Genomic DNA, 11642 nt, shown 5'->3' with positions numbered 1-11642 from the left:
GAGCACAGGCTCCGGATGCGCAGGCTCAGCGGCCATGGCTCACGGGCCCAGCCGCTCCGCGGCATGTGGGATCTTCCCGGACCAGGGCACGAATCCGTGTTCCCTGCATCGGCAGGCGGACTCTCAACCACCGCGCCACCAGGGAAGCCCCCCCTCTTGCTTTTTAAACAGCGAAGGTAATTCTGTTTCCCAGTCTCCCCCTTTCCCTTACTTGCTACCTTCATACATCAGCGGTTCATCTTACCAGGTTGCTGGGATGGCTGAGGCAGCTGTTGACCACGTTGGGGGCTGTAGGCCACCGGGTGAGAGAGAGGTCGATATTGCTGGTTGGAGTTAGGATACTGTCCAGGGGGATAGTAAGAAACCTGGATCTATGGTAAGAGGAAACAGATGTATCAGGAAGTCCCTCAAATTCAGCCCCCACATCCCCAAACTATTAAATACATCACGGTTAATTCCCAGAAATCTGTAAATGGAGCTATTTTGGGCCTGCAATTGCAGCATTCGTATACAAGTTTGAAACAGAACAGGAAGGACTTGTGTTATTTGAAAGATGGCCTTCTGACTAGAAAGAAAATTCTCAAGTCAAGGTGGGGAAATGGAGGTAGGTAGGGGACAGTTATCCCCTCTGATTTGTCTAAACTAGAGGAAGAAGGATTATAATACTGGACAAACTGAATTAGTGATTTATTTTTTTAAAAATATTTATTTATTTATTTATTTGGCTGCGCCAGGTCTTAGTTGTGACATGTGGGTCTTTTAGTTGCAGCATGGAGGCTGTAGGTACAGCACGTGGGACCTAGTTCCCCAACCAAGGATCGAACCCGGGCCCCCTGCATTGGGAGCACAGAGTCTTAACCACTGGACCACCAGGGAAGTCCCTGAATTAGTGATTTAAACTGGGAACCCAAGCCACTCACCTGCTGAGGGGGCTGCATGTAGCCCTGGGGTGGCAGGACTTGCTGAGTAGGTGGTGCATGGTTAGAGGTGGAATAGCTGGAAGTAGGGAGGGGCTGTCCTGTAGAAGCCATGATGAAGCTAGTCTGCTGAGGGTGCTGGGAGATAAGTGGGGGCTGGAACAGAGCTGAGGATGCGTCAGCTGCTTCGGTAGAACCTTGACGGCTAAGGCTCATTTGTCCAAAGGGGTTGCTGAGATCATCTGTCTGTTAAGAGAGTGAGGGAGACCCAAGGACTGAGGTCATATCAAACCCCAGGTCTTTGGCTTTAACACAGACAGACAGACAGAAATAGTAGCCCTCTCTACAGCCTTCCTTCCTTACACCAATTTGGGACACTCCTGCATGTGTGCCCTAGGAGGCGCTTTTTAGCCCTAAGCCTCTGTCATATGGTGTTTTATTTATTTATTTATTTCACAAGTGTTTTTTTAAAAATTTATTTATTTTATTTATTTTTGGCTGTGTTGCGTCTTCATTGCTGCGCGCGGGCCTTCTCTAGTTGTGGCGGGGGGGGGGTGCTACTCTTTGTTGCGGTGCACAGGCTTCTCATTGCAGTGGCTTCTCTTGTTGTAGACCATGGGCTCTAGGTGTGTGGGCTTCAGTAGTTGTGGCACGCAGCTCAGTAGTTGTGGCACATGGGCTTAGTTGCTTCGCGGCATGTGGGATCTTCCCGGACCAGGGCTCAAACCTGTGTTCCCCTGCATTGGCAGGGAGATTCTTAACCACTGAGCCATCAGGGAAGCCCTCACAGGGTGTTTTAAATTGCTATGAATTGAACAGCTGTTTGAAGCCCAACTCCAGAGGCAGTCTCCCTACCACATATGGGGTAACAATGGTCACTCTGATCATGATCTTTATTAGAATTAGTCCTGGGGAGATAGGAGCAATGACACAACTTCTATATATAGAAAAAAACAGGACAAATTAGTAGGGAAAAAACCCTACAAAATCTTTCCATTTCCTGTCGTCCTCATGCCTCCACCATACAAAGGGCCCCTACATTGTCATAAATCTCGTTTTTATAATAAAGGACCCAGATAACACCTTGCGTGGATTATGGGTGGGTTCATGTGGCTCCCCAGCTCTGCCTATGCAGTGGAAAGACTGGTGGGCTCCCAACGCCTGCTGCTCATCTCCTTACTCCCTCTTGCAATCATTTCCACCCCTGTTCTCTGACACTTCCCTAGAGTTCTCCTGCCCTTTAGAAACCACTTCCAATTCTCACCTCTGAAAGGAGGCCAGGGTGAGTGGCCAGCTGGAGGGAGAGACTGACTGGCTAGTCTGTAATTGCCTTCTCTCTCAGCCCTCTTCTCTAAGCAGAAAGAGTGAGGTGAGGGTGTTCCATCCCTCACTTGTATGGTGATAGGTTAGTCTGTTAACTTCCTCATCTTTTTTGCTCCATGGACAGTAATCAAAATACACATATACATACACATGCAGAGCAGAAGTTCTTTTGCAAATGAAACTAGTAGAAACAAAAGATAATGCTTTCCTGTTGTTTCACTCACTTTTCAGGGATATGATCTTAGCTATTTTGCTACCTTAGTGGGCAGGAATAGATGACAGGAGGACTGGACTGCAGTTACTATTTTGAGGTTCATATTCTAGAACTTTTCAGAATGGAGATAAGAGATGGGAGGAAAGAGGGGTTTCTAGTAAAAAAGCTGACAGGTGTGATTAACACAAAATTTAAAAAAAATCAGGGCTCCTATAACCATGATAGAAGTTATCAACTATGAGACAAATCAAATCTTCAGAGGGTTTGACATTTCTCTCTTTTTTTTTCTTTTTTTGCAGTACGCGGGCCTCTCACCGCGCGGCCTCTCCCCGTCGCGGAGCACAGGCTCCGGACGCGCAGGCTCAGCGGCCATGGCTCACGGGCCCAGCCGCTCCGCGGCACGTGGGATCCTCCCGGACCGGGGCACGAACCCGTGTCCCCCGCATCGGCAGGCGGACTCTCAACCACTGTGCCACCAGTGAAGTCCCTGTGTTTTTATTTTTAAAGAATCATTCTGTACAGAATAAACTGGGTTCCTCAGACATGTCCTGGGAGCAGATGAGATGAAGGATGCACATGGTAGAGAGGATGAGGAGCCCAGGTTAGACCAACATCTGATTTTGTTCCCTGTCCTGAAACTCAGGGGAATTCAGTGTTCTTCTCTGTCTTACATTTAGGCATCTTTTGATGCCTAAAGTACTGTTATGAGGTCACCAGAATGAAGTAGAGTTCAGCTGTGCTGGCCCCTCAAGAAGAAATACCTTCTAACAATGGTCCTCTAAACAGCACAACTGTTTTGCACGGTTGTCACAGACTGACCCAGACATGCCCAGACACAGGCCACACATGGACAAGACAAAAAGGGGGAATGGAGTTTATACCATGTTGTACTGCTGGGGCGGAGAGACTGGCAGAAGGACTTGGGGACAGGAGCCTGGAGAGAACTGAACAGGCTGTGGAGAGGGCTGCAGAGCCGGGACTGGCTGTGGACCAGCAGAGAGACATGTGGAAAGGGAAGAGAAAAGGGAGGTACAGGGAGAGGCATAGGCAGGGGTGGGGGTGGGGCAGAGATGGGGAGGGAAAGGGAAGGAACAACAAGGTTAATCATAAAAGAAATTTCACATGAAAAGTAAGGCTTCTGAGCAGACTGGAGACCAAGTCCAGGATAGCTCGTGGTTTTCACATCTCTGACAAATAAGCAATCTCTCCTATAAGTACAGACGCACTGCACACTCTGCCCCATTAGCCACTGAGAACTCTGTAGCTGTTGTGAGCATCTCAGAGCCAGGGTCTGCCGCCTGATCCCAAACACAGCTTTTTCCCCAAGCATTTTTCCTGAGCATAGGATTCCTGGGGCGCATAACCCTCCTTGAATGCCCAAGTGAGAAGGGATTCCCGCTTCTGTAGGAAGGGTCATCCAAGGTCTGGCTCAGCTCTCCCAGGCATGCTCCTGATTTCACACCACAGCTTTCCTGAAGGAAGTGCTCATTCACAAGGATCATCAGCCTCCCAAGGGCAGAGAAGGAAAAATAAGCCAGTTCACACCTACTTCCTCCTGCTCCAGTGATTGTTCTATGCTCCTCCAGGCTGTGAGGGCAGTATGAAAAATGCTCCCATAAGCAAACACGGAGGGATTTAAGAATAAAATATAAATAGCCTAGTTTTAGCTTTTGTTCCTTCAGTCCCTTCATTAGCCTCAAGCAGGAGGACTTGCTTATTAGGAACATGGTGTGTTCTAAACCAACTAATGGGGAGTTATTTTTTTCTCTCTCGTCTTCCCCTCTAGCTATTTCAATCACCTCATTGGTTCTCCAGTCATAGCCTTTGGAGAAGCTATGAAGAGAAGGGGAAATAACACTGATATACATTGTCTCACTTACATACATTATCTCATTACAACCTCACAATAATCCTATACGGAGATAAGATAACTTGTATCTGCAGTTAAGATAGTAAGGCTCAGAGAAATTAAATCATACACCCAGGATCACACAGCTAATGCAGCAGAGCAGGGATGGGAACCTAGTTCTGCCTGACATATGTTCTTTCCACTCTAGCAGTAGGGAGGAGGTAAAGGAAGAAGTCAAACAAAATTACATAAACATCTTTTTGTTTGTGTAACTCTCCTTCCTCTTTCCAAAGTAGAGAATTAAGAGTTGTGGGGGACCAAGGTATCAATACTCTCCTGTCACATATCTCCTGGGACAGGCTTTCACAGAGGGGACTAACAGTTCCAGAGGCAGAGAGTCCAGGAATCAGAAGACATCCAAGATGGAGAATACTCCTGATATCTGCATTAAATAAAATGTAAGTCATCTTGGCTAGGAAAAAGTTACTGAGAATCCACTGTGTGACGTGGGAGAGATAACGCTACAGCCTTGAAAATAAGCTCTCGGCTCTCCTGGCACACCTATTTTCTGTAAGCCAGTGGCATTCCAAATATAACTGCTGGCCAAGCTGCTCAGCTTGAGCTACATGAGCTGGTAACTTTTAGACCCATTTTCTATTATCCTAATCCACTTCTTTCTTGGGGGAGGGCCTGCCATACTTCAGGCCTCACATTCTCTGGGGGACAAGGGGAGGCCTTAGGGACAGGGAAGTGGTAAAACAACTCTGCCTGTTCTTCCTCACATTTGTGAGTTCTGAGTAAAGAGTGAAGAGAGAAGAAAGGATGCTCCTCTGTTAGGCCTCTCCCAACTGAGGAAGGGTAGTGGTAAAAGCAGGTGTATCAGTGCTATTTTTAAGTTATTCTACCACTACTCTCAGCTACAGTTCTCTTCTTAGAGAGTCTCAAACACCAGTTAAGGAACTTCAAAAAACCACGGGAAGCCAAAGACTGGCCCTGAGGGATGTGACTGCCACCTACTGGTGACTTCTGGGCTAGATCACTGGCTCTTGGATCCCGACTGGACTCCATGGAGAGGCTCAGCGGACTCCTTCTCAAGAGTTCTACTCTAAGTTAATTGGGCAAAAGGTAGCCACTGGTCCTTTAATCCTCAGTCTCACCCCTTGGCTTCAAATGTTCTACTGATATGTGATATGGAGGCCTACTCTGACGGCAGAGGCCTTCCAAGAAGAGAAAGAGCATAGTTTAGCCAGCACTGTCCCCAGGCCTGGAGCAAATGCTTTTTGTTACAGAGCTAAAGGTTTTTCTTCAAAAGGAAAACCTTTAGAGTAAGCACAGTAGTATATGTGTGTGTGTGGTCACTTCCTCCATCTCTTCACTGTTATGTACCATTTGAGAAACTAAACAGTAAGTATTCTGGGGCTCAGCAACTTGAGTTTGGAGAGCTACCAGTGCTGAGACAGGGAAAAAGAGAAAGGAAGGAAGAAAGAAAAAGGCAGTAGGAAGAGGAAGAAAGGGATAAAGAGAAAAGGAGTTATATATAATGGGGTGGTGCTGGTATTATATTAGCAGCTACCATAAGTGCTTCAGAGACACCAAAACTTAACCAAGCATAATATTTTTTAGTTTGGCATTTGTGATCACAATTAATTGCAAGAATAAATTTCTGAGATCTGTGTATCAAATAATGTTCCCCTGTCCCCAGTCTATAGGACCTAACCTAGCACTGTACTGCCTGTGGACGATCAATCAATACCAAGAACTCACCCACTGACCCTCATGATTCAGAAGCAGGGACAGAATCTGAGTAAAAGTTTGGGATTTAGGGCCGGTTACCTGAACATTCTATCTAAAAGCTTTTCAGTCCCCACTGGTTAGTCTCTTTACTTATCTCTTTATCCCCCTCCCACTCTTGCTGTCTGTTTCTAGATATGGATGGAAGCAGGAGACAGATGGAAGACTAAGAGGGAGAAAAGGGAACAGAACTGTATTAAAATACACACATTTTAGAAAACTCAAAAAAATACTGGAACCTTAAAAAAGTGAGGCACACACACAGCAACAGTAGGGGATGGCTGGAGGGAGAAGTTCAGAGTTTACTCACAGGTCTGAATTAAGACACAGACAGGGAAAAAAGCACACACACACGCTATGCTTCAGTATGGAGCGAGTTAAGCTAATGTGAATGAGACTTAATGAGGTGGTAGACAGATGGTGGTAGAATAAGAAAGAAAGTCAGGACTACAGAGAAACTGATTTAGGGACTGAGATGAAGGACTTGGAATGATCGGCATGTGTGTTACGTTAAGCCACAAAGCAGAGTTTCCTAGATCTTCACTGTTCTTTATTTTAGCTTCATTTCCCAATGCATGAATGGGGTAGTAATGGGCCATTCTGGGGTGCTACCACTCTAGTTTCCAGTCCCTGGGGTATCAGGGCTTAGGACTTGCTTCTTGTACCTATGGAAGAGATATATCTGAGGCCAGGCTGGACTAACTGAGCAGAGAGATGAGGGAGCCTGGGAGGTGAAATGAGAACTTAAAGTGCAGCAAAAAAGAATATGGACATATTGGCTTCCTGACTACCAGAGAATACTTCAGGATAAAGTATAGGCTCTATTCATGAAGACCTCTATTCATGGAAGAAAAGAGTAAGTGAAGATCTCAGCATATCTCTCCTCAGAGTATTAAGGAGACTTTAAACCTAAAACACCGAGGAGGTTCCAGCTTAGAATAGGATCTGATTCTTATGCTGATGACTTGCATGGTCTCCACAGAAGCAAAACTTAAAGCCTAGTTGGTACCAACATCTAACAGGCCAGCAACAGAAGGAGAAAGAGAGAGCTCTTTCTCTCAGGACACAAAGACAACATTGGGGGGTTTTGTGCTTTATGGCAGGGGCTTTAATGAGTGCTATTTCCTTTCCCCCAAACCCCAACATATAAATATTTGTTTATGGGTCAACAGCCATATGAATACACTCAGCTAGACTATGGTAGGAGCTGTGATGTTTTCAAGCTCCATGTATGGATATAGGGAGCAAAATCGCTTTGCTAATTACACAGGATAGAGGGAGACGGAGTACCGTAGAAATGTGGAATAGGGTAGAAGGTCTCACTGACAGTTCTCAGGAGGAAGAGAAGGAAATATCAAGCAAAACAACTCCCAGGGTGACGCTACTAAGAACACTTTGGCCAAACCTCTGCCCTTCCTCTTCTCTCCCCACAACTCACATACAAGAGGTGGGGGAGGGAGTGGCATATCTCCAAAAACAGATCTTTCCTGCCACCCACAGCACAAGAGACATGACTGTACCTCCAGAGCTTGCTTGAATCAGAGCGGAGGGGGCTCTGGCACCGAGTGGTGACTCACCTGTGAGATCATGTGATTATTCAAGGGTGGCTGCTGCTGAGGCGTGGGTGGGAGAGCAGGAAGTTGCTGTTGCGGCTGCTGCTGCTGGGCAGTACAAGGGAGAAGGCCCCGGACAGACTGGGATGAGGTGACCTGGCTGCACACTTCTGGGGCACCTAGCGCCATACCTAAGGCAAAGAGGAGACCCAGCAAGAGTTGTAAGCACAAGCCATGAACATACCCTCCCCTGGGGGAGGGGAGAGGGCTTTCCTCTTTCCTTGCTGTTTTCCTTGTCATCCCTCTTCTGTCCACTCCCCCACTGTCTTGGGGAGATCCATGCATGAGCACAGATGCATTTCAACAGTCCTGCTGACGGGAGTCCTCATCTTAGCAGGTTTCTACTCCCTGGGGCCAGTAACCACCTTGACTGTCAATGTTTGGTTCTGGAAATAAACAAAATGTGAAGCTGCTGAGGTACCTTCCCTGGAGTGCCTAGAATCTGTCCATCATGATTAGACAGCTGAAAACATGAATGTTTGCTTCCTGGGAAAATATAGATTCCTAGTCCCTTAAGAAACTTGTCTTCTCTTTGATTTCTTCTCAACTTGCAGCATCTCATAAAACTTGCTGAAGACAACCTTCAAGCACATGCTTGTGCACACAGCCCCACACACGTTCATCCAACTATTTTCCTCATTTCCAGGCTCTCCAAGTCATGTATGCATTTACACAAAATACTTTTACTGAATATCTACTATGTGCAGGCATTGTATGATGGATTGAGGACACAAAGGTAAAGGGAACGCAGTCCTTGCCCTTGAGCAGCACAGGATCTTCCGACAAGAGATGGACATCCACACGACGATTAAATTTGGTAAGCGATGCATCAGTGATATGAATAAAGTTGTATGAAAGCAAAGATGAGGAAGCATAACTCTTGGGAGGATTAGAGGGAAGAATTTAAAGAGGACATGGCAGGAGTGATGGGTTTGAAGGATGAATAGAAGGCCTGTCAGACCAAGAGGAGACAAAGCTAATGCCATATTCAAGAAATGGTTGGGAACTCCCCTGGTGGTCCAGTGGTAAGAATCCGCCTTCCAATGCAGGGAACGCGCGTTTGATCCCTGGTTGGGGAACTAAGATCCCACATGCCGCAGGGCAACTAAACCCATGTGCCACAACTACTGAGCCCGTGCACCACAACTAGAGAGGCCGTGTGCCACAACTACAGAGCCCATGTGCTCTGGAGCCCATGCACCAGAACTAGAGAAGCCCGCACACCAGAACTAGAGAGAAGCCCGCATGCCACAACGAAAGATCCTGTGTGCTGCAGCTAAGACCTGACATGCAGCCAAAAATAATAAATAAATAAATATATAAATAAATAAAAAGAAATGGTTGGAGGATCAGAGGAGGATGGACATCTGGAAATGAGACTGAGATGGCAACTGGAGTCAGGAAGTTATGCTACACTAAGTAATTTGGATTTTATTATGCAGAAACATGAATATTTTTAAGAGAGGACTGACATGGTTAGATCTATGTTTTAGATTGGTAAACTGGCTCTAAAAAGGGCTGAGGATAGGGAACTCCCTGGCGGTCCAGTGGTTAGGACTCCACGCTTTCACTGCCAAGGGCCCAGGTTCAATCCCTGGTCAGGGAACTAAGATCCCTGCAAGCCGCACAGTGTGCCCTGCCCCCAACCCCGAAAAAAAAAAGGGCTGAGGATAAAGCAGAGAAACCAGCATGGATAAAGGCAGAGGCAGTGGGGTTAGAAAGGAGGTAACAGAGAAGGGCAACAGAAACCTAACAGAGGCAAAATCTTTACCACTACTGATGTCTTTTGAGAACAAGACCTACAGAACTTCTAGGACGAAAGTCAAGCAATTCTTCAGAGGCAGAAGGATGGTGAAATAGAGGCTCGCTGGGTAAAAAGAACTAAATACTCCTCTGCTAAGAGCACAGCAGAAATATATGGAGAAGGTTACACAGGAGCTCAGGAGAGCTGAAGGGTGGTTACCAGGCTGGCATGTGGAACATATGCTCCTTCTCAGTGACTGGGCTCCAGAGAAGCAACTGCAGCAGTGTCTCTTAAAGTTCTAGCCTATTGCTGCTACCAGTTAATTACAGTATTACAAACTCTAAGGTTCTCTCTGCTCTACAAACCCTCTTTATAAACTCAGGGGCCACAGAATGAAAGCAGCCTTCATCCTCATTTTAGTACATAACCTGAACCTGGGTTGATAGGGATGTCCCACCTCGGTCAGAAATCAGATAAAATAACCTAATCCCAATCAGTTTTTTTTCTATTAGGAAAGAAGGTTTGAAAGAAAATCAGAGAAGGGACTCAAAAGGACAATGGATCCAAGAAATCAAATTTCCCGTCATCTGGCTGTGTTAGTGTTTTGTTAAAAGGAAATATCAGTGACGTTTTGCAGAAGATAAGCAAGAAATGATGGAAGGAGAGAAGCTGTGTTACCTGGCCTGGAGATCCTTCCTGCACTGCCACCTTTACTGCTCCCGATGCTGTCACCCCGGGTGAGGATAGAGATTCCACTGAAGCTGCTGGCTTTGGTGACAGGGGGCCGCATGCTCCGGACAGAGCCATCAGAGTCCGTGCTGCTCCAAGGCCGTGGCTCCAGGGATTTGAGTTCGCTGTCTGTGCTGCTCTGGCGGCTGCTTGAGGTGCGGCTCAGCCCCTCACGGTTCCCCCTGCATGCAGAGACCGCAGTTGTCAGAGCACCCCTCACCTACCACTTCAGCAGAAGGGCTACGAGAGAGTTCATTTCTATTCTCTCAGTGACAAAGGAGGGGTGAGGGTTGGGGGAGGATGGACACTAACTTCTTGTTAGTTGGCTGGCCAACCAAGACTTGATGGGAGCAGACACAACAAGATCCAGTACAGTAACAAAGAGCACAGAGGCAAATCTGGAAGACAGTGAACTGGCAACTAATTCAATACATCAGACCAGAGGTGGACGGGAAACCACGTACATGATGCTGAGATTGGCTGTGGTCACTTCCCCTGGCCCTTCAGGGATCCCACACATGCAGTAAATAGTGGGGAGCAGAGGGGTACCAGTTCCTTCTGAGAGTTCTTAAAACAAAACGACTCCTAGAAGTTACTATTGCTGGAAGGCAGGAGTAGCCAATGACATGGATAAATCCTACAATAGGTCTTCCATATAACACATATCTGAGCCAGCAGAGGTGCTGCTTACGGTCACTTTTTCAGGATTGGGAAGAAGAGTATAGTGGACTAAAGGGGCACTCAGTCTGATAAAAAGAAAACTCGGTCTAAGAGTCTGGAATCAACCCAACCTGTTTTGTGGAAGTTTTGTGTTAGTATCTGAGAACAATTGGTTCCAGGGTCTCTAAAGGCTGACATCCTCAGCAAGATCAAGCAAACATGCCCTTAGGAGTCAGGATGGCAAAGAGCAGGGGGCTGACTGTGCCTAGTTGCTTCCATATTAATAACCCTATTGCCCTAGGCAAGGCACAAGGCTATTGAGAAAAGTGATTCATCCTCTCTTACTTTACTCTGGCAACATCAGGGTTATCCTGATGCTAAAATCACTGTTTGTGATTCTAAACAGCTGTACTCCTCAAGATATATGAGGCTAGCCTGAAAACCCTAAGTCTTGTTGAACTCTTACTGCTTCTTAATCAATAAGCAACCAAGAACCAGGAATTTTCCTTTCAGATCCCCCACCCTCCAACAACTAATGACCTACGAAAACCAAATGACAATTATAAAGATTTTGGTATGTATACTGGGGGGCAACTGAGCAACAATCATAGTAGCTTGGGTTCCCTCCTTTCCACCACCATCCCACCCAAAGCAAATAGAAAACCCTATCCCAACCCCGGTAGCTTCCAAGACATTAGGCTCAGAGTCATTCTACTAAAGAAAGGTATTTTTCTTAAGGGACTAATGTGAAAGAAAATACCTTTCTTTATTAGAATATCTATTCCAAAGGTACTGTAGGGAA

General features: G+C 46.5%; 1 protein-coding gene across 2 annotated transcripts in view; it reads right to left on the bottom strand.

Annotated features, from left to right (window-relative positions):
* R3HDM2 (R3H domain containing 2) overlaps window positions 1-11642 on the bottom strand; it is a 44422-nt gene that overhangs the window by 13104 nt on the left and 19676 nt on the right. For both annotated transcript variants that reach the window (XM_007467676.1, XM_007467677.1), the window contains exons 11-14: window positions 10130-10362; window positions 7672-7838; window positions 921-1163; window positions 245-371 (exon numbers count right to left, since the gene is read on the bottom strand). In XM_007467676.1, the coding sequence (XP_007467738.1) occupies window positions 245-371; window positions 921-1163; window positions 7672-7838; window positions 10130-10362 (770 nt within the window). The remainder of the gene's footprint in view (window positions 1-244; window positions 372-920; window positions 1164-7671; window positions 7839-10129; window positions 10363-11642) is intronic.

Source organism: Lipotes vexillifer, unplaced genomic scaffold, assembly GCF_000442215.2.
Source record: "Lipotes vexillifer unplaced genomic scaffold, Lipotes_vexillifer_v1.1 scaffold387, whole genome shotgun sequence".
Lineage (NCBI taxonomy): Eukaryota > Metazoa > Chordata > Mammalia > Artiodactyla > Lipotidae > Lipotes > Lipotes vexillifer.
Note: the sequence above shows the minus strand (reverse complement) of the source record. Positions and strands in the feature narration are given on the sequence as shown.